Source organism: Rutilus rutilus (assembly GCF_951802725.1).
Source record: "Rutilus rutilus genome assembly, chromosome: 25".
Lineage (NCBI taxonomy): Eukaryota > Metazoa > Chordata > Actinopteri > Cypriniformes > Leuciscidae > Rutilus > Rutilus rutilus.
The window spans coordinates 27,690,458-27,718,006 of record NC_140229.1 but is presented as its reverse complement, the minus strand read 5'-3'; the positions used below and the strand labels follow the sequence as shown (position 1 = coordinate 27,718,006).

Here is a 27,549-nt window from a genome sequence, read left to right as displayed (position 1 = left end):
TGAATGAGCTATTTAAAATATATCAGTCATGATGATCAATGCCAGTTGAACTATAACCCAAAGAGATATGAACCGTACTAGTACCATGGTAACTAAATGACACAACCAAGCAGATCTGAGGTCAGCAATCTAGCCGACCAGAGACCAAGAGCTACATCACTAACAGCTGTGAGACTTGGCCAATCCAGGGCTGTTTGCTGTTTACTGACCCTCACAGGACCCTTTGCGGACATTTTGGGGAATGTTGCAACAATGCACGATAAATTTTACAGTTGGGTGATTTTAATATTCACATTTGCTGTCCCGGCAAGCGGTTATCCAGGGAGTTTTGTAACTCATGGGCTCTCAGCTTTCCTCAGTGGGTGCGAGTCCCAGGCATGCTCACGTCTCTCCTGCAGCCTGTGAGTCGTTGCCAGGGAACTCTGATGCAGATGTGTGTCTCAGTCCGTTGAGCAATACCTGCTTGAACACTTTAAACACCAGGTCAAGCGTTATAAATGAAGATCTGCACCGCATTTCTCCTCTCTTCTGTGAAGTTATTATTGGACATTTTTGGTCTACTTCAAGTCATATTCATATTATTCTTCCGCGCTTTCTCAAGCAAATCGTTGACACTAGGGCCTGATCTTCGGTTTGAACAATGGCACGGTCCCTTACTGCCTAAAACATGCTTCAGTTACTCCATTACTGAAGAGACCTGAACGTGATGTTACTGTCGTAGGTCATTTTAGACCAATTTCTAATCTAAAAAAATTCTGGAAAAGGTGGAGCTTGCTCAATCACAGTCCTTTTTAGTTTTTCCCTTACAGAAAATACACATGAACTTCACATGTGCAAAAACTCATGTGGTCACATGTGAAATTCATGTGGTTTTTCTGTAAGGGTTGAGTTTGTATCGAACAACATACATCATCAGCAGCAGCACATCTCTCCTGTGGTGTTCCCCAGGGATCCATCCTTGACCCAACTTTGTTTTCCTTGTACATGCTGTTCTTGGGTTTCAGTTGTCATAAATATTGGGTGTTATTTGATTTATTAATAAAATTCCATTGTACCTTCCATTAACACGTAATGATAAACACTCCACATGGGCATTGCTAGCTTGTTTAGAGGAACTGAAGCTATGGCTAACACAAAACTTTTAGGCCTTGAATGAGAATAAACAGAAGTGGTTCTGTTTGGACCAAGCGAACTTCTTATGTTACTCCATGTACGAAAAACCAAGGTGTTTCGATTTGATTTGATTCCAGACTTAAGTTTGATAAACATATGAATGCTGTGGTTAAATCATGTGTTTTACATTTGTGAGGCCTTGCAAAAGTTAAATCTTTCCTCTCTTTTATGAATTTTGAAACAGTAATTCATACCTTCATTTCATCTCGCCTAGATTACTGTAATTCACTCTGCTATGGAATGAATCACTCATCTATCGAGCGTTTATAAATGGTCCACAATGCTGACGGGCAGACGTACATTTTAACATATCACCCCCATTTTAACTTCCTTACACTGGCTGCTGATTGAGAGTAGATTTTAAAATTAAAATTTTTGTTATTAAAACACTAAATGGCCTAGTGTCCTTTGAGATGGCTTAGGTCCGGGATCTTGGATTGCTCTCGGTCTGTAGGTCTAGACTGAAACACAGTATCGATCAGAACTGTGTCATCTCTCTCTTTCTGTTTTCAAATCAAAGCTTGAAACTCATTTGCTAAATGTGGCTTTTAATCCTTCATGAATCTTTTAGTTTTGTTATTTTATTTCTCAATATGTACATCTGTTTGTCCTTATTGATTATATTGTTCTGTCTTTACAGCACTTTATTTAACCTTGAGTTGTTTTAAATGTGTTAAATACAAACATACTAGTTTTCTTGCCAAATGTTCTTACCCAGACAGCAACATAGATCCGGACCACATCAGGTACACATGGATTACACACGATCCAGATGTGGGCCGGATCTGGGTCGACACTATGTTGCTGTCTGGGTATATATATATGATTTGGTATAATCAAATGGACAGTTGAGGGTGGGGTCATGTGATCTGCCAGCCTCTGTTAACCACACGATCAACACGGATAGTTTGGACCTGCCTCCTGCATCCTGCTTCATGTTTGCACACAGTTCTACTTAATGAACACAAATAAATCCTGAGATCTGTGTTTAGTTTGCTCTTATTAAAACCTCTAAATTAGTTGATATGTTCAACAACCAAACAAGTTTCCTCCGGCACTCTGGTTCTCCTTCAAACAATCGCTTGGTTTCTCACTATGGGAAACGCCCCAGGCGTGATAGACTATGGAAGCACCAATTACACCACGTCTGTCCGCAGGATGGTCCAATCACAGCTCATGACAAGGAGCTCAGACCGCTGTGACGTATGGTTCTGCGGTTGGATAGTATTGGAGGCGTCCCATCCGCCAGCTGGACTGCCCATGATCGCCACCAGAGGGCACTCCTTCCATATCCTTCCGTATCCTTCCATATCCTTCCGTATCCTTCCATATCCTTCCGTATCCTTCCATATCCTTCCGTCTCCTTCCATATCCTTCCGTCTCCTTCCGTATCCTTCCGTCTCCTTCCGTCTCCTTCCACTCCTTCCGTATCCTTCCGTATCCTTCCCTATCCTTCCACTCCTTTCGTCTCCTTCCACTCCTTCCGTCTCCTTCCGTATCCTTCCCTATCCTTCCACTCCTTTCGTCTCCTTCCACTCCTTTCGTCTCCTTCCACTCCTTCCGTCTCCTTCCACTCCTTCCGTCTCCTTCCGTCTCCTTCCGTATCCTTCCCTATCCTTCCACTCCTTTCGTCTCCTTCCACTCCTTCCGTCTCCTTCCCTATCCTTCCACTCCTTCCGTATCCTTCCACTCCTTCCGTCTCCTTCCACTCCTTCCGTATCCTTCCCTATCCTTCCACTCCTTCCCTATCCTTCCACTCCTTCCGTATCCTTCCCTATCCTTCCACTCCTTTCGTCTCCTTCCACTCCTTCCGTCTCCTTCCACTCCTTCCGTCTCCTTCCGTCTCCTTTGAACTTCATTTCCCAGTACCCTCTGTCTGACTCATTATGTGTGATTATGGTCAGCTGTGGGTGATTGCCTCGTTTAGCTCTGCTTTTATAAGCCCTGTGTTTCCTCTCATTCGTTGCAAAGTCTTGTTTGTGTTACAACTGCAATTCTGAGCGTTCTTTCATGGTTTCGATCTTTTGCCTGTTCCTTGGATTTACCTTGTTTGCCTGTGTTTCTAGGACCTTGTCTCTCTTATCTGACACACTCAGTTCAGTTCATGGAGTCTCTCCTAATGAGCTGATGATCTGGTTCAGGTGTGTTAAATAAGGGAGACATACAAAATGTGCAGAGCAGCGGGTCCCGAGGACTGGAATTGAGAACCACTGCCCTAAATCAAAGCTGCCTTTGGATCTTCAACCTGTGCTTCAGAGCAGTTTCGCAGCAGAGGGCTCTGAGCTCAGAATTTGGCCCGGACCCAGAGCACTTGGTCAATGTCTTTGAGGGGTTTGGTACTTTTGCTGTTGTTGGCTGTAATGACCTTTAACCCTCTATAGCCCTATTTGGACAGGATTAGTTTTACAAGGTTAGATGGAGTAATGTAATTTTACCACAGGACGTCTGTAATATTAACTACTGAGAAATCTCAGTAAAACTAGCAGATGTGGGAGGGGTAACTCGATTTACACACCGCCCTCACCTTCCTGTCGTCATGTGTGTAATCCGTGCTTCCTTATATCACGTGCGCAACCGCAAACACGTATAATCTATATATATAACCTATATATAACAGTTAGCTCCGATCAGCGATTTATTAATTAAATTAATAAAATTCAGTGTTGTGCCTCTAACAAGTGCTTTTGACCTTCTTTCTGATCTGAATGGTCTGCAGAAAACACTTGAGTTTTGGCACAGACTTGTTCCACCGTCTAGAACGCAACTGAATGCTTTTTCGAACGCCTCCATACTTGAAAATCGCGATAAACAGGAAATAATGGAATATTTACAGCGGGTCTATTCTCACGGGATTAGTATGACCTTAGGTCATTTTTCCGGACCTTTTTAGAGAAGGTAAAAGTCGCCGTAAACTTTACTGATATTGTCCGTAATGATTACTGAGATGCACATTCGGACGAGACTAAATTCACTGAGAAGCTTAGGGTAATAATTAAACTAATCCCTGCCTAATAGGGCTTATGGTGTATCATCATTTATAAATGACGCAGAGAAAATTGCATTTAAAATACAATAATGATATTAAACCAAAGAAAATTACAGTTTAGTATTATCATATGACATTGGCCTTTCAGCCAATCTATTTAGCCATGTGTGTGACATTTTTGGCAACAAGAAAGTGAAGGAGACATTAGCACATGTTAGGTCACATGCTGTCAAGGCTTCATTGTGAGTTCATTTTAGACTAGGAAATACATACAAATTCGATTTAAAGAAATATTGTACATCAAAATGTGTTTTCTAAAGTTTTTGGTGATTTTTAATGAACATTTTGTCAAATCAATAACTGATAAATAAATCTAATAAATAAATAAATAAATATGTGTGTTATGCATAAATGACAGTGCTTTTAGGGGATACATATGTTCTGTGTAGCTGCACTATATTGTTCATTACTGGCAGACAGTATAATAGCCTTCTTGTCTGTGTTTTAGGTTTATGTTAGCAAGTTTTATAGAAGACAGATAGGAAAAACTGAACCTTTTCCAGAAAGTATTGATGACAGTGCATCAGAAAATAAGGTCGTATAGTAAAAAAGGAAGAAGTTGAAGATCAAGGAGGAAAAAGCTACACTGAAAAAGAAGAGTCTTGTTGATTTTCACTTGTGCTACAATCATCGCTTTGGAATTCCAAGAAAGAAACAATATTTCTACTTTCCAGGAAGTGAAACTGCATCTGAACTTTCCAAATGAAATATAGTAGCACAAGATGAAATGGAATGTTAAAAATGCTCTGTAATGTTTTTTGATTTCACTGCTTTACAGATAGTGAAGATATTTCAGACAATTTGCCAAAAATAGTTAACCCTAATACACAAAGTCAGTTATAAATGACGAAACCCTAAAAAAGGTCAAAGGGCAGATTTTGACAACTAATTTTGGAAAATGTTTTTAATCGTAAATATATGTCAAATATAATGTCATTTATTTTTTCAAGCAGTGATTTCATAATTAGTCCCAGAGGGTTAAAAATAATAATAATAATAATTTGGTGAAGTGATAATAATAATAATGGGGTCAAGAGCTGCCTGGAGCTTCTTTAGCTTTGCATTTCTTGAAAAATAGTTGCACACTTTAGCTACTTTTCTGCAGACATCAGTCTCAGCCTGCTCCAACACCTGCCTGTGATTCTCAGGTAACCCTGAACACCTTGTTTATCTGGTTCAGGTGTGTTTATGAGGTTGGAGCTGTTGGTCCGCTCATGCCATATCGTAATTACCGTAACTATTCTGAAATGTAAAAAGCCTTCACATGCTTGAAGAACTTGTAATTACAACGTGTAAACTCCTCATTTTCTTGTCCCACGTGGACGCTGTACCACCTGACCACTGCAGATTTAGGGTGTGTTCAACTTGAGGTGGAGCTGTGCAGACCGATCGACTACCGATCGAGCGAGTCGAAATCACGCAGAGCTTTATTTAAGGTAATTACGACATGCAGTGAATGCAGCATGAACTCTCCAGGATCGTAGCTCTACACGGGCCGGTTGCACCAGCTGTGCGTAACTTACAGCTTAACTTAGTTTGACATAAATGAGCTGTAAGTTACAACTTGTGCACTACTAAATATCTTTGAATTGCACCATTAGAATTAGATGAAGCGCAACTCTACGTATAAACTAAATATTTAGGGAAGCCTCCGATCAGGAGTAACGGTTGGACTGAAACAGCAGACTGGCTGAACTGCACCAATAAGCTCTTATTTTACCCGACAGACTTCAATCCTTTAGACACATTTCAGACTCACTTATATTTTAAGAGAGACAACATTATGTGAGTAGATTACTGTTAGCGGCTCATCAACACGAACCTGTCCTAAACAACGCAACTCAGTGTGTATTGGTCTGTATTGTGCAAGTCAAATCAAATCAGTCATAATCTTATGTTTTTTTGAAGGCTACTAGTAGATCATTGAGGGTAAATGTCACATTATGCGACTGCACATTACTTTACGGCGAGCTTACGACTAGCTACGTTCTGCCTGAAGAACAAATGGTGCAACGGAATAAAGTGCAAAGTTAGTTACAAACTAGTTAGTATTTACTAGTTACCTCTAGTGTTGGACTGGAGCCATAGACAGTAAAAGAAATGTGAAGTCAATTAGAAGCACTCTCTTCCTGATGGCTGAGCGTACGTACTGCGCAGACTCAAACTGAGCTTGATGACATAGATGTGACGTGAGCAACCTGTCTAACAGTTGTAAGTCTTCTAGTAGCTGTGCCAAGAGAAATCTGAATCATTCCCTTTCGAATCTTGCCGAGACGGAGAGCTTGAGTAGGAGCTGTCCATGAGCTAGGAGCAGGAGCAACTTTATGACTCCCTTCTCCCTAGACTTTATCGGACTTTATGCCTCCACGTCCCCCCGATTGCCTGCAAGCTTCTCCTCCTGTCTATACGGTAATTTCTCTACTGTGCGACAGAGAGTCGCGTGGTTATGACGCAATCGTTAGCCTATTTTTACAAAAACGGCTTCTTTGGGGCCATAGTGTAAGATACAAGGTAATGGAGCCTTTTATACATTTTCGTGTTTCTTTAGAAATAAACAATGGACAAATGGAGTCTTTAAACCTACACCTCAGATGTAAAGTTATTCGCTGTCAAAGTGACGTCAAAATGAATGGGAGTCAATGGAAGGCTAACAGCAGGGGGTGGCTTGTTAGCCAATGAATGCCCCCATAGAAGGTACGCTTTCCGGGTGCTGGATTACCCCCTTGGCTGGAGCAACCCACCCCAGGAGCAGGGTTAGTGACCCAGGGGCGTCGCACCCGTGGGGGATGTGGGTGTTTTAACACCCACACTTTTCCCGGTGAGAGGGTTCAACACCCACACTTTTTCTGCAGTTTTTCCGCAGTTTTGCACAAAGGCCTCACTACAGTCGCTCCTCCGCTTCTCTGGCCGCTCTTTGTCAGCGCTCGCTGCGGCTGCCTCCTCTCCCCCTCCCTCTCAAACATGACACCGGCTTTGAGTGTGACCGGCTGATGATTGGCTGTTCTGCCTTAAGTCCCGCCTCTCTTGGTGTGATAGATCAAAGTCCTTTTAGGCCTATTTATATTTTATATAAATTGTCTCTGGTTAGATTTATCGGTCAGCTCGTGCTGAGGAGGCGGGAACTTATGGTTATGGTTATTTACATCTCCCTTTTCCAGGTACTTTGAATGAGTGTTTATGCTTTCGAGGTTTTTAAATAAGCTTGATATGTTTTTGGTTGTTGGTTGTTGGTTGTTGTTGTTGTTGGTTGCATTTATGTATACTACCGGTCAAAAGTTTTAGATCGGTAAGATTTTTAATGTTTTTAAAAGAAGTTTCTTCTGCTTACCGAGGCTGCATTTATTTGATTAAAAATACAAACAAAAACAGTCATATTGTGAAATATTATTATGATTTAAAACAGCTGTTCTCTATGTGAATATATAGTAAAGTGTAATTTATTCCTGTGAACAAAGCTGAATTTTCAGCATACTCCAGTCTTCAGTGTCACATGATCCTTCAGAAATGATGCTCAAGAAACATTTATGATTATTATCAATGTTGAAAACAGTTATTTACATTTTTATTTCATGATGCTATGATGAATATAATGTTCAAAAGAACAGCATTTATCTGAAATCTAAAGCTTTTGTAACATTAAACAACAAAGTTTGGGGTCAGTAAGAATTGTAATTTTATTTTTTGGGGAAAGAAATAAAATAAATCAATACTTTATTCATCAAGGATGAGTTAAACTGATCAAAAGTTACAGTAAAGACATTTATAATGTTAGAAAATATTATATTTGATTTTTAAATAAATGCTGTTCTTTTGAACTTTCTATTCATCAAAGAATTTAATGACACAGAAACAGTACACAACTGTTTTCAACATTGAAAATAATAATGAATGTTTCTTGAGCATCAAATCATCATATTAGAGTGATTTCTGAAGGATCATGTGACACTGAAGACTGGAGTAATGATGCTGAAAATTCAGCTTTGATCACAGGAATAAATTATACTTTAAAATATATTAAAATAGAAAACAGTCATTTTAAATTGTCATAATATTTCACAATATTCCTTTTTTTTTTTTTTTATCAAATAAATGCAGCCTTGGTGAGCAGAAGAGACTTCTTTTAAAAACATAAAAAATCTTACAGATCTAAAACTTTTGACCAGTAGTGTATATATAGGCCTATATTACTTATATATTAAATATTATTAAAGTATTTCTGATTCTGATTCTTTAGCAAGTCTACTGTTGTGTATTTTCACAACAGAGTTTTGAATTATTTTTTCTAGTATCACTCATTTAAATGGGAAGCTTTTTATATCTTGTATGTTTTGTACCTGTCATTGTATTCATCATTTTTATTGTTAATAAACAAACCACATCCATCCCCCACACTTTTGAAAAGCTTGCTACGCCCCTGCCCAGACAGCAACATAATGTTGGCCCAGATCCAGCCCACATCTGGACCGTGTGGAATCCAAGTGTACCGGATGTGGGCCAGATCTGGGCAGACACTATGTTGCTGTCTGGGTGTAGTGACCCCCATAGATATCATATAAAGGCTAGATGTCTTAAGGCGTTGTCACTTCCGGCATCACCGGCGGCCATCTTAGGACAGGGCTCTGTGAATTAAGGTGAGTGAGCAGCACGCACACAAATCCTCTTATCTCGCTGAAATCTGGACGGATTTACAAACGGTTTGGTTTCTTACAAACGTTATTAACGTGGCTATAATTCTGAATGCTTAAACATTTTGAACATAATTATTCATATGTATACAGTATAATAGCTACTCTGACGTTTATAACAAACCAAACCGTTTGAAAATCGGTAGAAAATTGAGCAAGTTATGGTTATTTAAAAGTACATGCACCATGTTATGAGTGAGCGAGCACCCTGTCGTAAGATGGCCGCCGTGTGCGGATGTCGAGCTCCATTGGCCAGCAGCGCGGACGAGACATCTAGCCTTTATATGATATCTATGGTGACCCCTGCCTTAGAACAGCCGTCAACCAATCCCAATTAAGCTTTCAACAGCCAAGACAAGACAAGATAATTAGCCAATCATAGTTAATGAGACTTGCCTTCAAACTTCAGCTGATGTCATTTTTAGTGTGTAATGCTTTACACACTGTCGATATACATTTTCAAAGTCTCTCCCATCTTTGGATGGTGCAAATTATTCCAGTTTTCTTTTTTTCTTTAAATTGGATTTTAGCTACGCTTCAAATTTAGTCTGGGAATAGCATACTTTATTTCATTTTAACAAATCGATTCTTTTGACCTGAAAAATAAATCGAGAGGTGCTGATGTGTAGCCTAATAAATTAAGCAAATAGTTGGTTTGGTCATTTGGTGACTTATCTGCTACCCTAAGTAAGAGATTTAAGGGTTCGGTTCAGTCCGATTCAATCCAAACGATTCAATAAAATGAATCAATTCGGATCAACATACGTCAACTTTCACTCACGCGCGCACACAGAGTAGAGGCGCGCGACGCGACCGTATGCGCAGTAGCGTCGCGTTCACGCTTCTGCAATAAAGTGGAAACAGTATTATCTCTCTCATTATTTTAAACTAACAAAGGTGAACCCTCTGGTGTCGGTCGCTGTCCGCCGGTTGTGGACTGGTGTGGATGTGACGCGAGAATGGGCGAATTCCGCTGGATTTGACTAACTGTGGAAATGGATCCCACATTCTCACTGGGAGACAAAGGTGCGAGTCAAACTATCAAACATCATTCATATAGCTGTCATCTGCACATTTATTCAATACATGACTCTTTTTTTCCTTCTTCTTCATGTCATTCGATCGCTTCTAGTACTGTCGACTCTTGACATTTCACTTGTTGATGGATCATGACAGATACCGCATTTACATCCGGCGCTAATTCAGTGATTCTGGCAGATCAATAAAGCTCATATTTCCTAATAATCCCGCGGTCGGTGGATATGACACTGTGTGGACTCTAGTTCATGTTCACACCACCTGACTGCAGTAAAAAGGGTGTCGGCTCTCGCACACATTCTCATGTCTCTCGCATGCTCTTTTCACCTGGTATGCCCTTGCAATGAAACCTAGGTGAAAAATGGACTCCACCTAAATATGTAAAATGTGAAAATATGAGAAGAATTCAGATTCATGGATATTTGATCAGTTCATCTTATTTCCTTTAACATTTATGAGTCAGAACATCATCATTATGAATCTTCACGCTTTCACAATAATGTGTGTGTGAGTGTGTGTTCTTCTGTTGATTACATTATATTGATCACTTTTAGATTATCTTGTAAACTTGTTTTCATGTAAACTGCAGTTGAGGTCAATATCTCTACACAAAAATATCAGTAATCTGGACAGATGAACATGTTCTCTGCTGTTCTGAGACGCAGTGACTTCTGTGTTACTCTGTACTGAAGTGAATTACACCACATCTCTCTCTCTCTCTCTCTCTCTCTCTCTCCCTCTCTCTTACCGCAGTAAGATCTGCATTCATTTGCCCCTTCCAAGGAAACTTTAATCCATTAAATTAATATCCATTAAGAATGACATATTTCGTATTTAGGTTGTACTAAATGTTATATTAATGTAGAATATTCATTTTGAGAACATTAGAAATCAGCAACTGGTTTTTTGTGTTCCAGAGGTCAGAAATGAGACATTTTGTTTTGTTTGACTAGATTACATTTGACTACAGACAACACCAATCCATGTCCTGACCTGCACTATTTAAAGTAAAATAGGATATTTACCGTATGACTGACAGGTTCAACTCTTTTCCCGATCCTAGAAGGTGGGGGAGAGCAGATAGCAGGATAAAGGAAAAAAAATGAGGGCGAGAACATTGGTCTGAGCTGAAATTCTCTTCAAAACGGAGGCATTTTAATGACAAAAAGCCTGGATAGTTCATATGTAGTATTTGTGTATAGAGGGGGATAGTTCTTTTTCTGTGAGCTGCCTCCAAATTAGCGTGTTAAAACTATTTAATGATAAGAATTTCAGAAGCGACAACTATTAAAAAAGGCAAAACCTCTGCACATTTGATCATAAAAGATTAGGATTTGTAATAATAAAAGATCAAAGACCAAAAACGGCACAGTGATGCTGTGAAACTTGTAAATGTACTGCTGATAGACTCATGCCCGGTACACAATGTATGATTCTGGGCTGTCCCAGATGATAGATGACCAATCGTGGTGATTAGCCTACTGTGGTCGTGGCTCCTAAACCAAAGATAGCCTGCAATAATCTTCTGACTGTGTCATGTTTATCGTGATCATCTCGCAGTGTGTTTGCTGCTACGACCTTCGTGTCACATTTCCACCTTGCCACTAGGGCTGGGAGAAAAAACTCGATTCCCCTAGGCCCTAGCTATCGCGATTGTTTTTGTTACGATTCTAAAATAGATTTTTTTTTATACAGAATCGATATTAATTAAAATTCAATTGCTTTATTTTTGTCCTTGCTTGTAGATGAGGTTGACAGAAGTTAGCCACTTTCGTTCCAACAGAGGATGAAATGTGTCGTTATCTATGAGTGTTGAGTGGCGTAATATCCCTAGTGGACGCGTGGAAGAGACGTGAGACTGAAAGCACTGGAAAGCCCTCGTGCTGCTCATATACTGAGAGAGAGATAAGACAGTAGAGCTGCACGATTCATCTTTCACTCATCAAGACTGTGATCTCGATTCAAACACCCACGCAATCTTTCAATTCGTCTGTCTATTAAACTTGGACAAAATCATATTGGAACATTCAAAGCTGTGTTGGTGCTGCTGCTGCCGCTGAGAGAGCTGTCATGAAACAGCTTCACAAACAGTCTTTTCAACCTCATAGAATCATTATTTATGTGATGCAATAGTTAAAATTATCATAGAAGTACTTGGATAAAAGTTTAAAGTTCAAAAATGAACACTGATGTCTACGATAGCGATCAAAATGAGCTTTTGATAGAAACTTGGTGCTTAAAATAACGCATTTATCGATTACATTGTTTCGCCACTGAGTGGCGACAAGTGACTGTTAAAAAATGTATTTGTTATTGAATCATTTGTTCAAGAGACTGTAGTATTGTATGATAGTCCTGAAATAAAAGTCAGAAAGATGTGATGATTTGTTTTTGTAAATATGACTCATCTTATACATCATGTACAGTCTGTATAAGTGTATGATTTAACTTTTCCCGATGGTCTAGTGTTAAAAAAAAAGCAATATATTGCAATATCGAATCGCAATTCTTGTAGAATCGCAATTCTTAAAAAAAAAAAAAAAAATCGCAATACATATCGCATCGGCACCCAAGTATCGTGATAGTATAGAACCGGGAGATAGGTGTATCGTCCCAGCCCTACTAGCCACCATCCTCTGCACTACACTTCCCAGCATCCCTCCTGGTCCCCACCTGCACGTCATCTCCAATCACACACACCTGCTCGTCATCTCCAATCACACACACCTGCACGTCATCTCCAATCACACACACCTGCATGCCATCTCCAATCACACACACCTGGACGTCATTATCACCCTCATCACTGCTACTACAAATGCACACTCCTCACCACAGTTCATTGTCCGACCTCATTCATTGCTATGTGGACTATTCCCCCATCTTCAGCGTCTTCCTTCCCTCTGAGTCTCCTCCGAGATCTTCAGCTGGAATCTCCCTTACCTGCTCACCTCATCACTGCACCATTGTTTAATAAATTCACGTGAATGTGTGAACCCATGAATCATGCTGATTCACTGAGATCCCCCAAGCCGAGAACCATTGAAAAGCTCAACTCTGCAGGTCAGGGTCGAGTGATTCGTGTTTGGACAGCCCTGTCTTGGACTCTTTACTAACGAGCTGATGAGTTGAATCAGGTGTGTTTGATTAAGGAGACATCTAAACTATGCAGTGCTGGGGTACTACAGGATCAGGGTTGGGAAACACTGGTCTAAAGACAAGTTTCTACAGATGTTTTAGCTCAGGGGTGACCAAACTCGGTCCTAGAGCGTCACTGTCCTGCAGAGTTCAGCTCCAGCTTGCCTCAAGACACCTGCCTGGAAGTTTAGTATGCGCTTAGGAAGACCTTGATTAGCTGGTTCAGGTGTGTTTAATTGAGGTTGGAGCTGAAATCTGCAGGACAGTGGGCCTCCAGGATAGAGGTCTGCATTCCCTCGGCTCTCCCGCGGGAACAGCGAGACCCAATCCAATTGCTTACGGCACGGGATTTAATTTTCCCAATGAGAGAGACGGTAACGGTCGGTAACTCTGGTGTACTTTGGACGGGAGCGGGTGCTCTGATAATAGCCCATCCGTTCCCGACAACAGCATATGAACTTGAAGTGACCAAAACTTTCTGCAGTGGTTGCAGCCAGCTCTAGGATCCGCCTCTTCCCCACACCTTGTCCTTTCTCCAGAGCCAGAGCCAGAAGCTCCCTTGCTCTGCCTTCTCTGCCAGATCTTTTAGTGCCTTTGACACCCTGGCGCCTCTGACACAGAGAGACTTCAGGAGCCGTTGAGTGGAGGTTCCAGTGAAGCCTCGACAGCCTACTTCCACTGGATAGGTGAAAGCACTCCAACCTGCCTCTGTGCATGCAGCTGAAAGATCTGCATACTTCTCCTTCTTCCTTTCAAAAGCAAACTCCAGGCTGTCTTCCCATGGCACAGTCAGCTCAACCGTAATGCTGCGTTCACACCACACGCGAATTGACCGTCAGATTTGCATTTATCACGTCTAGTTGGATGCTTGAACATTTTGAATCCACTTATAAAGCGAGCGTTTGAAGCGAAATAGACGCGCATTCGAGGCGAAATTCTTCTTGTGGGAGGGGCAAGTGCTAGCCGGTTGTCTGTTTGCAAGATGGCTGATCTAATCTTGTCACTTCACCACGTGACAGCAGTAAGCAGGCTCCTGATCGGTTAACGCGGCGCGAACAGACGCCACAATTCAGATTTTTCAACTCGGGTGTCAGACGCGAATTCGCTTCAAACGCATGAATGCACAAAAAGCGCCAAATAAAATCACTCGCCCGTAACGCACGTATCGTGGCAGACGCACAATTTGCCTATTTGCAGCAGGACCTCCAGACTGCTGCAAGTCTAAGTCTAAGTCTTTTCATTGACTTAACATGGAAATCACTCGCTGCAGACGCTCAATTCGCGTTCGGAGTGAACGCAGCATTATGACTGTTCTTGCGATAGCAGATTAGAGCACGATGTCTGGCTGGAGGGAGGTTATGGCAATCTGCTGTGGTGATCAAGATCAGCTCTCAGTTCCCAGTTGCCTCCGGGTGACAGCAAGGACCACTCCTTTGTACTGCTGCTCAATGCCTCACCCCCTTACCTGAGGGCATATAAGGCCTGAATGTGCTGCTGTTCTCTAGTTGACATTCGCTTCTCGCGATCCCTACACTGACACAGCTCGGTTCGGATTTAATGCTGCTCACTTTAGTCAAATCAAGTCACCTTTATTTATATAGCGCTTTTAACAATATAGATTGTTTCAAAGCAGCTTTACAGTGATAATAGGAAATTAAAGTAACAGAGATTGTTTTGGCTTTACAGCAGCTCTAGAATAAAGTTATTGTCCAGCTAAAGTTAGTTTTGATTGATTCATTTCTGTTGCAAAGATCATTAGTTGTTAACTTAGGGGCCGCTTACACGACACCGTTCTCACAGAAAACCCTTAATGCGCTCCGGCCCGCACAACAACAGTGCCTGGTAGCTCGAGAACGCAAACCTTGAAATAGGTTCCAAGGTGCAAACGGTGCAACAATGTTATGAAGACTGTTCCAAAGTTTTGGTGCTAAATAGGAGAAGGATCTACCGCCAGCAGTCGATTTTGATATTCTAGGTATTATCAACTGGCCGGAATTTTAAAATCGCAATAGACGTGAAGGACTATAATGCGTTAAGAGCTCGCTCAAGTACTGCGGAGCTAAACCATTTAGTGCTTTGTAAGTAATCAGCAATATTTTAAAATGTATACGATGTTTAATAGGCAGCCAATGCAGTGTTGACAACTGGGCTAATATGGTCATAATTCCTGGTTCTAGTAAGAACTCAACTGCTGCGTTTTGGACCAGCTGTAGTTTGTTTATTAAGCGTGCAGGGCAACCACCCATAATAGCATTACAATAATCTAGCCTTGATGTCATGAGCGCATTAACTAATTGTTACGCATTTGTCATTGAGAGCATAATGTCGTAATTTAGATACATTTTTAAGATGGAAGAATGCGGTTTTACAGATACTAGATGCGTGACTTTCAAATGAAAGATTGGTATCAAAGAGCACACCCAGGTTCCTAACCGACGACGAAGACTTAACAGAGCAGCCATCAAGTGTTAGACAGTATTCTAGATTATTACGTGAGGACGTTTTTTGTCCAATAATTAGAAACTCTGTTTTTTCAGAATTAAGTAGTAGGAAATTTCTAGTCATCCAGTTTTTTTATATGAGCTATGCATTCCGTTAATTTTGTGAATTGGTAAGTTTCGTTGAGGCGCGAAGAAATATAGAGCTGAGTATCATCAGCATAACAGTGAAAACTAATCCCATGCTTCCTAATGATATCTCCGGTCCTAGTACTGAGCCTTGTGGAAATCATTTGTGACTCTAATGAGAGCTGCCTGTCTCAGTACTATGATACGGTCTAAATCTTGACAAACCCCAAATCTCCCCAAATCTTCGCAAATGTAAAGAGGGACATAGTTGTGAGGATATTGCCTTTTCTAGTATCTTTGACAGAAAAGGTAGATTCAAGGTCGGCCTGTAATTTACTAATTCTGTAGGATCAAGTTGCGGTTTTACGTGTCTTCAGGAGGACATATCGCCAGATCAGCCTCAGCCGGACGTGACAGTCTTTTATTCAGCCAAGCTTAGTTGTGTTTTGCATCCTGAGTCGCCCATGCTCTTCTCATTATTTCCACGGCTGCTCGCCACGAATTTCACAGTTTTTTGCTGGTATGTCGCTTTCCAAATCTGCTGCTTCTCCCAGAGACAGCCTGGCCGTGTGTGGTGCGCTGATCGCCGTGAGAGACCCTCACCCATTCTTGGTGGTCTCCTTGGGCCTCAAGCACACAGAAGAGGCTTTGGAGAACCCAGAGAATTGCAGCCATTGCCTTATGCTGCCTAAGAAACTCCTGTGGCGCTGTCTTAAAGTTGCCGCGACACAGTGTTTTTGATCTCGAGATCTGATCTGCTCTTTGAGCATCGAGATCTGCCTTTCTGACTCGGATGGGTGACACGGTGATGACGATGCGCTACCGAGGGCCTCCCATGTTCCTCAATTGGGCTGACCAAGCCCAATCCTGCATTCATGGGCAACCGTTCGTCGATGAACCGGCTGGTTTCCGGTGACGATGACGACGCGGGCCTTCTCGGGGTCTCAGAGGACGAGGAGGCCATCTCCCTAGTTCGTCCACTAGAGGGCGCCATTGTACCACAAATGAGCCAGCTGGGCATACACGTACGGCTCAGGTGGGGACACTCGCGAGTTACGAGTCAGTTTAGCAAACTGTTTCGGCTCCCGAGTGGGTGACGCGTACAATAATGCAGGGCTACAGACTGCAGTTTGTAATAAAACCCCCGCATTTCAACGGCGTTCTCTCTTCACACACGGAGGAGAGCGCCGCTCACATTCTGAAACAGGAAATCTCTTCCCTTCCAAACCAGGGAGCGATTCAGGTGGTGCCCCCCAATCTGATAAGTTATCTTAAATAATTTTTTCCTGGTTCCAAAGAAGGACGGCTCTCTCCACCCTATTTAGGACCTCCGAGTGTTAATCAAACATTTGAGGAAATACAATTTCAGAATGTTAACTCATGGCTCGCTCACCCGTTCCATAAAACGTAATCTGAAAGATGCTTTTTTTTCCACATAAGCATTTTTCCACCACACAGGAAGTTTCTTCGTTTCACCTATCAAGGCACATGTTATGAATTCACACTTCTTCCTTTTGGGCTCTCACTCAGCCCAAGGACTTTTTGCCTGTGTGCGGGCTTAGCTCCCCCGAGAATGTCAGGTCTGCGGATTTTGACATACATAGACGATTGGCTTTTTATAGCCGAATCGAAGGAGAAAGTGTTGCAGGACACCTGCTATGTTCTTGCGCACATCACATCTCTCGGGTTCAGGGTGAATGTGAACAAAAGCAATAAAGATAGATTTAGATGCTTGCTAAGTTTTCCAGTTCTTAGATGTGTAAAAACAATTGTCTCTACTTACCTTCAGACAAATTTTTACTCAAATCAACTAACTGTTAGTGGCGCAATAACTTCACAAATGACTCAAGACTGTGATGTATCCAGTTTGGGTCGAATCTGCTTGTGCTTGATAGTTACTTGAGGCTATATTGTTTAATCTACCGGTTAAGAAAGTTTAAAGGTGTGTGTGTGTGTGTGTGTGTGTGTGTGTATGTGTGTGTGTGTGTGTAGATGAGGTCCGTGTGAAGGATGTGGGGCGCGTGAGGATGCGTGAGCGTCTGCTGTGGGACGAGCCGCTGCAGATCTCCTGGCTGATGGAGGCCGAGCCGTTCACCTCCTCCCTGCAGACGGCGGGTCCTGTGGCCGGCGTGACCCTGGAGCAGAAGACCACCTTCGCCTTCGTCATCCTCCTCTTCGTCTTCCTCTGCATGCTGATCGTGCGCTGCTTCCGAATCCTGCTGGACCCATACCGCAGCATGCCCACCTCCACATGGGCCGACGGGCTGGACGGCCTCGAGAAGGGACAGTTTGATAACACACTGGCTTAGAAGACACACACACACACATGATGATGATGATGAAGGCAAACAACCTTTCTGCTGAACATCCTAAAGTCATTCACAAACACATGACACACTGTGTAGAAGAAATACATCAAGAATACAGTAATTCTGCATTTGAGCAGCTCCACCACAAGCTTGTGAAAATGATGAACACACACACCAACTCACTGCCATCCACATATACGATGTTGTTTCAGAAAGTCGTGTGCAATGCTTTGTTACAGACTGAATGGATGTTGAGCTCTTTGGGACACAGGGTAGCCCTCTTTTATACCCCCCCAAACCCCCCCTTCCAAATCCTATTTTCCTCATATCTGTGCTGTCGTTAACTGCCAAGTACAAATCTCTAGAAGAGAAGCTCTTTCTAAACCGTTTATAAGCACTTCATAAACACCTCTGACGCTTTTGTCAAAATAGCCTTAAAAACATGCACTGTAATCGACCACTGTCAGAGTTTACATGTTTCATCACTGCAGTGCTTCTGGGCTCATCCAGGGCCTTTTTAGAAATATTTAGGGGATGTAAATACAAAGTTAGGCTAGGCTGTTAGATGAGCTGTTGATTCGTTGTGTAAAATGTGTCTTCACAGGTTCTGAACATTTGAAATCTCATAATTCATGGTAGTAATCGCAGGATTTGTCAGCCTTACAGCACAACAAATACTCTGATCTTAGATCTCATCTATATCTGTATTCATAGGCTGTAGTTTCGTGAGCCTTACCATGCGAAGCTGCCATCAGCAGAACCATCATAATGTGAAGCTGCTCGACCCGTTTGAGCCTTTGAGTCAAACCCTGATCTTGATGATGGTGTCGATCGAGAACGCTCTGTCTATCATATTTCATCTCATTGATGATTGTGATGGTTTTTGTTGCACTAATTCATTGTACCTGCTGTCACTGTGAAAGAGCCGGCAAGCTTTAGAGCACTTAGTAAAGAACGTTTTATCATGTCATAATAAAGATTTAACGATCCAAAGCTGCTCATTTGTTTTTGAGAGACTGAAGTATTGGAGTGAACAGACGGTGTTCAATGTTCCCCTGCTGCTCTTTCCATGATACGAAGCACTAAACACTGTCTGTGAGCTTAATGTGTTGAATAGGACAGTATGTGGAGCCTCAAATCAATGAGAATTTGTGTTTAGACCTTCGTACTGTTGTAAGAAACAAATGTCTGTGCAGTAAGAGGAGTAATAAATGTATGAGCACCAGTATATTCGAACAGAAAATGATTCAGAATTATAATGCTTTGTGCATATAATGGTGTCATTAAAAAACACATTTGTTTTCCCAACCCATTTATGTTTCAGAGAGATGAATAATAAAATGTTTCCAATGCAAGTATAAATGGCATTTCCTTCTTTAATATCAGCAGTGTTTGAACAACATCGCCAAGATGATTCAGAATACATATTTGTATTGTACAAGCTTTGAGTCAGATTAATAGTGATCCTACACAAACATTATAATTTCTTCAAGTTTTAAAAAAGAAGTTTTAAGAGTCTGGTGGTTCAGACGCTGAGATATAGATCGTTAAATTCATCTTATGATTCCTCAGTGGTTCCCAACACTGTTCGTGGAGCCCCTCAACGCTGCACATATTATATATTTGACACATATTTCAAGTCTTGGGGTTTCTCTCAGGTCTAGACATTCTCCCTATAATCAAAGGTAGATTTTATTTGAAACTTTACTTCTTTTCTCAAGATTATGGAGAACTATTTTATTTCTACAGGTAACAGCAGTGACATCTGACTAATTGTAAGTTTATTATTACTTACATTATTATTGAAGAGATGGAAAAGTATACAACATGTGAGATGTTTCTCATGGAATGAAGCTATAAATGCTCTCATTTTTATCAATATTAGTGTTTGTTTGTGGTTTCAAGAGATGGTGTGTCTATACACACAGCCTCTGTGTGTGTGTCTACAGAACCCAACAGAGGGCAGCATCAGTCCTCCAGATCCAGGTCAACACACACTTATCACAGACAGAGGCTGTGCAGGGCTTCTCAAACTCTCTTCTTATGGTTTGGGTTATTTTAGTCCAATAAAATTCATGTTCTATTTTCTATTTGTTCAGACAGTTTGGGGGTTAATGGAACAGTGTTGCTCATCTCCAGTCCTCGGGGACCCGCTGCCTCCCAGAATGATTCAGATGTCTCAATATTCAACACACTAAAAAGCTGATGAGCTGAATCAGGTGTTTTAATAAGTGAGACTTTCTGTGAGGGGGGTCCCGAGGCCCGGAGATGAGAAACGCTGCCTTCCATTATTGGAAAGACAGCAATGTTGTAATATTTAGTTTGTTCATATTAACACACTGCTTTATTTGCATATTTTGCACATCCACTTTTATTAAACAACAACTTGGATGCCTTTAATGTTTAATTCAAAACAGCACCCCTGCGACCCTATAGGGCAAGCGGTTTGGAGAATGAGTGGATGTGTGCATGGTTCATGGTCCATGGGAATTATGAAACAAAAGTGAGGCTTTTTAAAGCTTCTTTAACCAACAATGAATGAATGAAGCATTTCATATGAAATCAACAACTCATACACTTACAAATTATTATTAAGTTGCAAAAATAGGAATATATTTAGAAGTTCCGACCTTACATTTACTTTAAAACAAAACATCTTTGTGTCTTATCATTACGGTGTCATGAATTCAGAGATGGAGAGGATGAATGAAACGTCTTGATTTCTTGAAGTAAACTTGCAATGCATGAAAGAAGTGGTGAGGTACACAAACACATGAGGAAACACTTAGCTTGGGTGAATACAGCCTTTGTTTTTGCGGCACAGACCATGAAGATGAACAGATCAATGGAGCAGATGGAGAAGTAGAGCCCATGGAGCCGAACATGGAGGAAACACTGGACCAGAGGATCGAGTAACACTGTAATATCTCAGCGGACGTCCGAGGGAGTGACTGACCTGACCAGACAGAGTGTGTGAGTGTGTACATGGGTATAAATATTGTCACTGATGAGAGAGTCAAGTTAAGTCAGGTAACCATTATCTTTTATAGCACATTATACAATACAAATTGTTTTAAAGCAGCTTCACAATAATAAACTGGAAAGTTACAGATTCAATCATGCAAACAAGCTCTGTTAAGCAGCTCTAGCAAGACAATAGCGCCATTATTCCACTCAAGTCAGTTCAGGAAGAATTCAGTTCAGTTCAACAACTGTGTAAAGTTTAATTCATGAAATAAGTTCAATTCAGCTATAAGCAGCTCTGCTGAAGACAATAGTGCTGTTATTCAACTCAGTTACATTCACATTTACATTTAATCATTTAGCAGACACTTTTATCCAAAGCGACTTACAAATGAGGAGAACAATCGAAGCAATCAGACCAACAAGAGGGCAACAGTATACAAGTGCTGTAATAAGTCTCAGTTAGTCTAGCACAGTACACATAGCAAGGTTGTTTTTTTTATCAGAAAAACAAAATAAATAGTATAGAATAGAAAAGGTAAGGTAAGTGCTAGTATTAATTGGCCAGGTGCTGATGAAAAAGATGTGTCTTTAGACATTTTTTGAAAATGGCTAGACTCAGCTGGGACCGGTCCAGGAAAAGGTCCGTGAGAGTGATTTCGTGCCTCTTCGGGATGATGGCACCACGAGGCGTCGTTCACTTGCAGAACACAAGCTTCTGGAGGGCGCATAGGTCTGAACTAGCGAGTTTAGGTATATTGGTGCAGACCCAGTGGTTGTCTTGTAGGCAAACATCAGTGCCTTGAATTTGATGCCAATCTATTGGCAGCCATTGCAAACTGATGAAGAGAGGAGTGACGTGTGCTTTCTTCGGCTCGTTGAAGACCACCCTCGCTGCTGCATTCTGGATCAGTTGCAAAGGCTTGATAGTACATGCCGGAAGGCCCACTAAGACAGCATTACAATAGTCCAGTCTGGAGAGAACAAGCGCTTGGACAAGGAGTTCTGTGGCCTGCTCTGATAGGAAGGGTCTGATCTTCCTAATGTTGTTTAAAGCAAATCTGCTGGACCGGGCTGTTGTAGTAATATGGTCTGCGAAGCTTAACTGATCATCAATCACAACTCCAAGATTCCTGGCCGTCCTGGAGGGAGATATGGTTGACGAACCTAGCTTTATAGAGAAGTCGTGCTGAAGTGTTGGGTTGGCTGAGACCACAAGCAGCTCTGTCTTAGCAAGGTTTAGTTGAAGGTTGTGGTCCTTTATCCAGCCAGAAATGTCTGTCAGACAGGCTGAGATGCGAGCAGCAACTGTCGGATCATCATGTCGGATCATCAAACATGGCTTTTCCTATCACTGCTACGCTGATGACACACAACTCTACCTCTCATTAGAGGTAGAGTTGTGTGTCATCAGCGTAGCAATGATAGGAAAAGCCATGTTTCTGAATCACAGATCCTAGTGATGACATGTAGATGGAGAAGAGAAGCGGCCCCAGCACTGAGCCCTGAGGCACTCCAGTAGCTATAGAAGTTGTGACTTAGACACCTCACCCATCCATACACCCTGAAGGACCTACCTGAGAGGTAAGACTTAAACCACTGGAGTGCAGTTCCTGAGATGCCCTTCGTCTTGACAGGAGTATCTGGTGGTTGACTGTGTCAAAAGCAGCAGATCCAGCAGGATGAGTGTCACAGGCCAGGGCGAGCGCCAGCAGGCCGCCCACCCATAGTTTGCGTACCGCCCCTGAGGAGCTGACCGTGAACACGAAGGAGGCTGACACAGAATTAAAAATAAATATGTTCTTTATTAAATAATAAAAACAATCTTAGAAGTCTCTTCAGCATTCTCTTTTTCGGGGCTCAGACAGAGAGAGATATGAAAATAATATGAACGTAACTCAGCAGTTTCAGACAGAGAGAGGAATGAACATAATTCACAGCTTCGGCGTTCTCTTCTTCCGCGTTCTCTTCTTCAGCGTTCTCCTCAACAGGACTCAGACAGAGAGAGATATGAACATATGAACGTAACTCAGCAGTTTCAGACAGAGAGAGGAATGAACATAATTCACAGCTTCCGCGTTCTCTTCTTCGGCGTTCTCCTCAGCAGGGCTCAGACAGAGAGAGATATGAACATAATATGAACGTAACTCAGCAGTTTCAGACAGAGAGAGGAATGTACATAATTCACAGCTTCCGCGTTCTCTTCTTCCACGTTCTCTTCTTCGGCGTTCTCTTCTTCAGCGTTCTCCTCAGCAGGGCTCAGATAGAGAGAGATATGAACATAATATGAACGTAACTCAGCAGTTTCAGACAGAGAGAGGAATGTACATAATTCACACACTCGTATATTCACCAACATACTGCAAGGTTTCACTCATGCTCATTTCTACAATAAAACTGCAATTCAACAGACTCACGGTGCAACCAAGGCTTACACCCGCAATCCAGCCGAAGTCTTGGACTTGGACTACGCACAATGGTGACACACACAAAACTCAGACAACAGAAACACTTTAAACCCCAGCAGAACATTAAACACTCTCAGATCTCAGCAGAGGAGGGTTAAACAACACAAACAGCATTACCAGCTCCACTTATTACTGACAGTTTGACTTTATTTCTGTCAGACGTCCACTGAAGTTCTTATTGAGAATTAACAGAGGTTTAGATGTTGATGATTTATTGAAAAGAATATAATTTTACAGTCACCATGATGGAGGTCAGTGTTTTGCAGTAGTTGGGCTCTCTTTCTCTGCCTGCTATAACTATATGTTTATAAGACACAGTCATTGTGGTTAAAATGACTAGCAAAGAGAAATTATGTGGAGAATCTGCTGGGCATTTTTTGATGATGTTGTAATCATAAATAACTGTACTGAGTTACAGATCACATCCCAAACTTTATCACTGATCAAAAATGTGTTTTAAATATTGAATTTTTAAACACTGCAAAACTATAACAAGAAACACATTGTGCACAAAACGGTTCAAATGCTTCATGCTGCAATGCATTCTGGGAGCTACCATAGTATAAAACGCATCCATAGTTCCCAGCATGCATTGCAGCATGAAGCATGTCACCATTGTTAAGATTCAGAAGCTGATTCTTGATGTCTGTGTGTGACTATGGCAGTGGTTCAAAAGTGTTTTGTGCACAATGTGTTAAAGTATCCGATCATCACAACAATCAGTGTTTGATCTCTTGTTATAATTTCACAGGGTTTATTATTTTATGATCTGACAGCCTGTTGTAATACACCTTGGGTTTAAATCTGTGATCTAGGATATTCAATGATGACTATGACATCATCAGTAAATACCCATCAGATCATACCCAGCATTTATTGTTCGTATTGTTCGTTCTTAGTTCATGTTAACTAATGTCAACTAATGAACCTTATTGTAAAGTGTTACCATTCTATTCAATAAATCATCAACATCTGATTGGTTGAATCATCAACATCTCTGTTAATTCTCAGTAGACATCTGACAGAAATAAAGTCAAACTGTCAGTAATAAGTGGAGCTGGTAATGCTGTTTGTGTTGTTGGTTGTTTAACCCTCCTCTGCTGAGATCTGAGAGTTTAATGTTCTGCTGGGGTTTAAAGTGTTTCTGTTGTCTGAGTTTTTTGTGTGTCACCATTGTGTTGAAGAGTCGAGCCTGTGCTTCAGTCCAGCAGAAGACCAAGAACCATTAAGAATATACTGCATGTTGCTTTATTTAACAGGCTGTAATATATTGCAGTGTTATTTTTTATTCTTTGTTAAGTTTCAGACATGCACAAAGTCTTTGCAGTTTAATAAATACAAATAAATGCACAGCCTATTGTCCCGACTCTATATGTCTTTGTTTAGCAGATTACAACTTTGAGTAAAACCTCCTTTTTCCACATGTTTTCGAAGTATGCTCATCTATGTAATGACATTTTACAGTGTAAATATATTTTTCGATATATTAAAAAGTGTCAATCTTATGTATTATTCAATATTAATGTAATGTATTATTCTTGATATTTATTTTCAGTATATTTACACCATATAATATATTGATCATAAATATATGGAAATAAATAAAACATCATACAAAATAGAGAGAGTTTAGGTGACAACTAAGCGAATATTTAATTGCTACAATACTAATTTATCACTAGAAATTAAATTAAATGATGAAACTACACAATGCCAATCCCACCTTTCAGACGCCATTTTATTGGTATGAAACGCACAGGCAGCAAAGCACACATCTATGCTGATCTCAGATGAAGATATCACAGGATTCAGTTCAAAAACAAAATTCAACAAACTGTATTGTCTATAAAGTAGACAATAAAGACTCTTTATTGGTAGAAAAATTGTCTTTAGACAAAGGCTCAACAAACAATACAAAAAAAACAAAAAATAACATCAGTTTTAAAACCTACATCAAAACCTACACAATTCTTAAGAAAAATATAAGATTCATCTTAAGATCCCATTTAAAAAACCAATAGCAGTTGGAATAAAAGTCGTCTTATATTTGGTAAGACTTTTATTCCAACTGCTATTGGACTAAAATAGCAGTATTTCCATATGTTGGCTGTGTGATTTAGAGACAGCACACTGAAACAGTTTCACAGACCTGTGACTTTGGGACTTGGGATTTTTTTAAACAATATTTGCAAAAGAGATTTTTTAAACATCTAAAACTGATATATCCTGATGGCACACTGAGGCTAAAGATACAAATAACCATCTTAAAACAAATGTGTTTGTGAAGCATCCAATGTGTGTATGAGTTTTCCACAGCTCTGTATGCGCACCGTCTGGACATGCAGTTCATAACAGGAGTAACCTTTTCCTAATCACTCCAGTCCAAGAGTTTTATTGATTACATTAAACCCCTGCCAGCATTTGCATTTGAATGTTAACTTTAACAACAGGCCATAGACGTGAAGACCTTGTAAATTCCAGCGCACTGCTGTTGAGCCTCGTCTTCCCAGGATGAACTTCTGTAGCTCTGAAAGCCTCGGCACACTAAAGGAGGAAACAGAACAGCAGGAAGATACACTGTAAAACAGTGATGTCAACAAGAAAGGAGGTCTTCTCACCGTCTTTTAGAGGCAGAACAAATGCAGTCCAGTAACTGGCCTTAACTACACTGTTAACCCTTGCTGTAAAAAAAGGCCAAATTCTGACAGTATCATACCATTTTCCATTAAAACAGTAATATACCGTAGAAAACAATGCATTCTGGTTAATCTTTGTCATTTTGGAGAAAATATCCTACAGGAATATAGTGTGAATTAACAGCGCTCAAAGTCAACACTCAGAGGCTGTGTTCCCAATCACACCCTACACCCTCATTCACTATTCCCTTCATAGCTCTCTATAGTCCCCCTGACTGAGTGAATGAATAAGTGAGTGAATTGAGACACTGACAGAAGTGTAAAAAGTACTCAAAAATGTTACTCAAGTGAAAGTACTGAGGGAAAATTTTACTCAATTAAAAGTAAAAGTATCTGGCCAGAATCGTACTTGAGTAAAAGTAAAAAAGTACCACATTAAAATTGTACTTGAGTATTAAAGAAGTAAAAGTAACAGCAAGAATGAAAACTAGAGATTCTTGTTTAAGCTTTTAATCTCTAAAAACATGAAGTGAAGAACCACATACAAGGTTTTATCCTGCTTTAGAACTGTTTGTATTTAATTGTATTTAATTATCAAACTATAAGACTACTATCTAATGCCAGTATGCAACATGCTTTCAACAATCCACTAAACATGCTTTTACCACTAAAAGAAAAGCTAATCTAGCAGGGAGGCCTCGTGAGAGTCCTTCAAATATATGTATATTTGACCAGGCTCTGGGCTAGAATCAGGGAGGCTCAAAGGGAGCCTACAATGTGATGATCTTATTTATTGCTAAAACCCCACAAGATAGTAGAACCAACTTCAAGGAGGCCTGTGAAAGCCTACTACTTGATAGCGATACTTGTTATCATAGGTTTTTCCTACTTTACATTGCCAATGGACAGTGTACTCAGCTAGAGCGCTATCGACCCTTTAAACAAGGGGAGTACAATCTTACGCTACCTGACTATCGAGGAGGCCTATAGAAAGGCCTACAACTTCAATTATCAAAAGCGTCAGCCCATGGCATGCTTAGGCTCTAAGGGAGTGTACTCAAACTCGCCCCAATGAGAGGGATTTCTGAAAAGAGCCCCAGTGGTGCAGGGTGAATAGACTAGAGCTGTGGGTAACCAAAAAAAACCCATTAAGCCCAAGGGAAATGGAGGCCTCAGCTATGAGGCCGACGACAGTTTGAAGCTCACATGCACAGTGGGATGATTATGAGATGAAGGCAACCCCCAGACTATGCTCCTGTGAGGAGTACAGTGTGGGAACAGGAAAAAAACACCTCAGCAACATAAGCACATAATCAGTACACTCTACAACATGAACACACAAGACTTGCAACAGGGCAGGGGAGTGGGGGGTGGAGGTAACCCAGCACAGGCAAGCAGCCATCCGGTCCTGCAGCCATTCTCGGCGCTGGTCACAGACCCGCCTGTCAGACTGGGGGTACAAAGCGGCGAAGGCGAAGAGGAGGCCTATGATAAGGTATGCAAGCCTACCTATAAAAACGGGAAC

The 27,549-nt window shown here is 41.1% G+C and overlaps 1 protein-coding gene across 1 annotated transcript; it reads left to right on the top strand.

The window, feature by feature from the left end:
• The first annotated feature begins 9,689 nt into the window (after nt 1–9,689).
• Nucleotides 9,690–19,314, top strand: ctxn3 (cortexin 3). Its single transcript, XM_084399801.1, has 2 exons — nt 9,690–9,930; nt 17,640–19,314. Exons 1-2 carry the CDS (start codon nt 9,900–9,902, stop codon nt 17,954–17,956), a joined length of 348 nt encoding a protein of 115 aa, XP_084255927.1. The 5' UTR covers nt 9,690–9,899; the 3' UTR covers nt 17,957–19,314.
• Nucleotides 19,315–27,549: the final 8,235 nt, after the last annotated feature.

Excerpts from the sequence above, each read along its gene's own strand:
- ctxn3 (XM_084399801.1), top strand. The coding sequence starts at position 9,900 with ATGGATCCCACATTCTCACTGGGAGACAAAG. Across the intron at positions 9,931-17,639 it reads ATTCTCACTGGGAGACAAAG|ATGAGGTCCGTGTGAAGGAT; the intron begins GTGCGAGTCAAA and ends GTGTGTGTGTAG.